Raw genomic sequence first — 4,470 nt, 5'->3', positions numbered from 1 at the left:
CGCTTTTACAAGGAACCACACAAAGAAAGACATATTTACAATTCTCGTGTCCTGTCCTCTGCCAGAGGAAAAATAATAGATTTAGTGTTACAATGGTTGAGTTAAGGAGTCGTTCAATGCTATAGGAGGAGGCTATTACCTTTACATGGCTTCAGGTATTGCATATGTAACTATAACTTCTTAAAGATTCCGAGATGCATGAGGCTTTTTGAGCTTAAGTCATCAATGAGGATCCTTGGTGGCAGTAACGACTAGGAGAAAGAGAGAAAAAAAAAAGAAAAGGTAAGAAAATAAAAAATATGAAATTTAAAGTTTTTCTTAGGATATTCTTTAATGATTTTCTTGATGAAATTTTTTAGTTTTGGATTTTTTTTTATATATAAAATAGTTTAGAACGAAATCCTAAAAAGGCAAAAATTAGGCAATGTGCCACCTTAAAAGGTAAAAGTCAGATTAGCACGCATACAAACCGTAAGATTGCGAAGTCTTTTTACATTAAATCAAAAGTAGTTTGCTACTACTTATCAGGTTTTTTGCATGTGGTAATCACTGTAATAGAACATGGCACAATTTCAGGAATGAAAATATGGAGCAAAAGAGTCATTATTATAACTTTCACTTTACTAATTTAAACACAGGACTAACCAAGAAAATTTTCACACTGTGAAAATGAATGAGATATTTTTTATTTATTTACTCTATCAAGTTGTTGATGTACAAAAATGAGATTTCAGAAATAAGACCTCCCTAAATTTTATAAGTATTAAAATAATAAATGGTTGTAAAAATAAATTTATAAAGAAGATCTCGAAGGATGTATCATTCATAAAACTTTTAAGTGATAAAAAAACATATCCATCTAATTTTTAATCTACACTCGTCAAAAATACGAGATTGAACCGACGAAAATAAAAGTAACATATTGAAATTTAGATTTTGTCGATCAAAAATAACATTTTTGTTCGATTATTCTAATCGATTGCTCGATTGCTGGCTCGATTTGTATATCACATTAAAAATGTTGAACTCTTCTTTGTATATTATATAATGGAGTTATTTATTTAGGACAGAAGACCAATAATTTCACTTTACTTTGAAGGATTTTTCATTTTAAAATCATTTTCATTTGTTATACATTTTATTTTTCATGTTTATGTTAATGTCATATACATTAATGTAAAAACACAGTAGTTTAATAGTAATAATTACTACTAGTACAATTTAGTGGGTCATTGGCATTCAGAGGTCAACCAATTTGACTTTGAGTTTGAAGTCCTTTGAAGTTTACCTAACGGTTTCAAACTGTAACTAAATGTGAAAGTGAAACTAACTATTACTATTATGACATAAGAAAAAACACTTGGTTAACAAATCCATAAATTACGATAAAAAGTTAATGGATCCCACATAATTGATAGTAATATTAATCACGCCATCACTCTCGGCTTTTTCTTTCTATAAAAACACCTTTCTTTCACCTTCCAAATTCACCACAATTATCTCTCTTCACACTTTCAAAAAAAAAAATATGGGTTCACTTTCATGGTTCTTTATTCTTTTTGCTCTTTCTATTCTAACTTCAAATTTTGTTTCATCCTCTGCAGTTCAAGACCCTGAACTAGTTGTACAAGATGTGCAAAGGTAACTATAGCATTTATATTTTTCTTCTTAATTATCTTGTGTTAGGTGTAGCTAGCTACATTATTCATTATATGATAATTATATTACACATTTGAATTCATGAATTCTTTTTAATTTCTCTTATTGTAGGAGCATCAATGCCTCTAGGAGAAACTTGGGCTATTTATCATGTGGAACAGGCAACCCAATTGATGATTGTTGGAGATGTGACCCAAATTGGCAAAACAACAGACAAAGGCTAGCAGATTGTGCAATAGGATTTGGCAAAGACGCAATCGGCGGAAAAAATGGTAAAATCTATATCGTCACAGATTCAGGTGACGATGATCCAGTAAACCCTAAACCCGGAACTCTAAGATACGCCACAATCCAAGACGAACCATTATGGATAATTTTCCAAAGAGACATGGTAATCACATTAAAACAAGAACTCTTAGTAAACTCATACAAAACAATTGATGGAAGAGGTGCAAATGTTCACATAGCAAATGGTGGATGTGTGACAATACATTATGTTAACCACGTTATAATACATGGTATTAATGTTCATGATTGTAAGCCATTAGGGAACACTAATATAAGGGATTCACCAGAGCATAGTGGCTTTTGGACAGTTTCTGATGGTGATGGAATTTCTGTGTTTAATTCACAACATGTTTGGATTGATCATTGTTCTTTGTCTAATTGTCGTGATGGACTTATTGATGTTATTCATGGATCAACAGCTATTACTATTTCGAATAATTATATGACTCATCATGATAAGGTTATGCTTTTGGGACATAGTGATTCTTATGTGCAAGATAAGGATATGCAAGTTACTATTGCTTTTAATCATTTTGGTGAAGGACTTGTCCAAAGAATGCCAAGGTATGTATTTATTTATATGATGCTAGCTAAAATCTTTCTTTCTTTTTTTTAAATCATTAATGTACTTTTTATTTATTATTGTGGTCCAAAATAATAAAAGGCATGCATGGCTTATAGTAAAAACTTGGAGTAATTATACAAATTATTACACATCACATTTCTAAGCATAATTCATCAAAATAATCTCTGATTTTTACAAATTGGCAAATACATTTTTAGAAGTGAAAAAATACATTTAAAATAATTTTTTATTAGTTTTTGTTATAGAGGTTATGAGGTAACACATTAAATAAAGTTCACATTGATCATATCATAATGTTAGTAATTTGTTTGAAGATAAATTTTAAAGACTAATTTTTTAAAAATTATTCGTCACACGATATATATTTTTTCCTTTTTTACTTTTCAATTAAACTACTTAAATTTTATAGGAAATTTTTTTAATAGTAAACTATGTGAGATCAACACGCAATATCATATGTCCAATTAATGTGTATCACATCATAATATTTTGCAAAAAGATAAAATGATAAATTATTTTGAGTGATCTCTTACAATTACGGAGACGTATTTGTCAATAAAGTACTTAAAAATTTTATATTAATTAATATTTATAATTTTTAAAATTAATTTGTCTATTCACTTTAAAACTTTGTGCCGGTAAGAATCTTATTTTTAGTGATACGGCTCAAAATAAATATGATCTATAAATAATATAGTTTTTTATTTGGAAAATAAATTTTAAGTTAGACAAATGGAAGAAATAACTAAAAGAGATTATATTTATATAATTTATGTTAATTTTTATATAAATAAAATAAATGAAGAAATAACTAAAAGAGATTATATTTGTAACACATTCTTATATTTTATGAAAACATATATAACTATAAATAATCATTATTTTCAGGTGTAGACATGGTTATTTCCATGTGGTAAACAATGATTACACACATTGGGAAATGTATGCAATAGGAGGAAGTGCAAACCCTACAATCAACAGCCAAGGAAACAGATTTCTTGCACCAAACAACAGATTTAGCAAAGAAGTTACAAAACATGAAGATGCTCCAGAAAGTGAATACAATAGTTGGAATTGGAGATCAGAAGGTGATTTGTTCTTAAATGGAGCATTCTTTAGACAAACTGGTGCTGCTGCTTCTTCTTCTATCTATGCTAGGGCTTCAAGTCTTAGTGCTAGACCGGCTTCTCTTGTTGGTTCCATTACTTCGACTTCGGGCGTGCTTAATTGTAAGAAGGGCGCGCGTTGCTGATTATTCGCTACTAAAAAAAATTGAATTAACGATAAAAAAATTAGAGATGGAAAAATGAAATTTTGTATTTCATTTTTTTATTTTTGATTTTTTATTGTCAATAATTCAACTTTTTTATAGCATGCAATTAAGAGTTTTATATATCTGATTATTAAGCTATTTACTTTTGGGTTAAGTTAACTACAACCTATGCCTTTTTCTTTTCATATATTGTGATGATTAATTACATTGACAATGTTGGTTGTACAATGGAAAGGAAATGAAATGAGATGCAGTTAGTGTTGGTTATAAAAAATTATGTTAGTACTTTTCAATGTGCACGTTAACTTCTTTTTTATTTATATTTATTTACTAATATAGATATTTATTTATTCAATTTGATAGAATAATTTGAAAATAACAAAAACTTAATGTTATTAAAATTATTAAAAAAAAAGTTAAAATCAACAATAAACAATAAACAAACATTTTAAAGTTTAAATCCGACTAGGTACAAATTGCCTATTAAAAAAAATATATCACTTAAATATAAAATATAAAAACATAAAACGTGACAAATAAAAATGATTAGAATAAACATGTTTATAAACTTAACATTATCATTGATAATATTATAAAGGATCAAAATTAATCTAGAATTCTTGTTGCATTCATCGTATGGTTTTCCACGGTATTGACCTTTCTC

At 28.0% G+C, this 4,470-nt stretch overlaps 1 protein-coding gene across 1 annotated transcript; it reads left to right on the top strand.

Moving 5' to 3' along the window:
- Positions 1–1,505: 1,505 nt before the first annotated feature.
- Positions 1,506–4,085, top strand: LOC131624322 (pectate lyase-like). Its single transcript, XM_058895269.1, has 3 exons — positions 1,506–1,641; positions 1,771–2,511; positions 3,422–4,085. The coding sequence occupies exons 1-3, from the start codon at positions 1,529–1,531 to the stop codon at positions 3,783–3,785; spliced, it is 1,218 nt and encodes a 405-aa protein (XP_058751252.1). The 5' UTR covers positions 1,506–1,528; the 3' UTR covers positions 3,786–4,085.
- Positions 4,086–4,470: the final 385 nt, after the last annotated feature.

This window comes from Vicia villosa, unplaced genomic scaffold, assembly GCF_029867415.1.
Source record: "Vicia villosa cultivar HV-30 ecotype Madison, WI unplaced genomic scaffold, Vvil1.0 ctg.000114F_1_1, whole genome shotgun sequence".
NCBI classification, from domain to species: Eukaryota; Viridiplantae; Streptophyta; class Magnoliopsida; order Fabales; family Fabaceae; genus Vicia; species Vicia villosa.
This window is presented reverse-complemented; position numbering and strand designations above follow the sequence as displayed.

Bases quoted from the DNA above. Each gene is read 5' to 3' on its own strand.
- LOC131624322 (XM_058895269.1), top strand. From the start codon at position 1,529: ATGGGTTCACTTTCATGGTTCTTTATTCTTTTTGCTCTTTCTATTCTA. The intron at 1,642-1,770 runs GTAACTATAGCA...CTCTTATTGTAG, and splicing joins GTTGTACAAGATGTGCAAAG to GAGCATCAATGCCTCTAGGA. The intron at 2,512-3,421 runs GTATGTATTTAT...CATTATTTTCAG, and splicing joins CTTGTCCAAAGAATGCCAAG to GTGTAGACATGGTTATTTCC.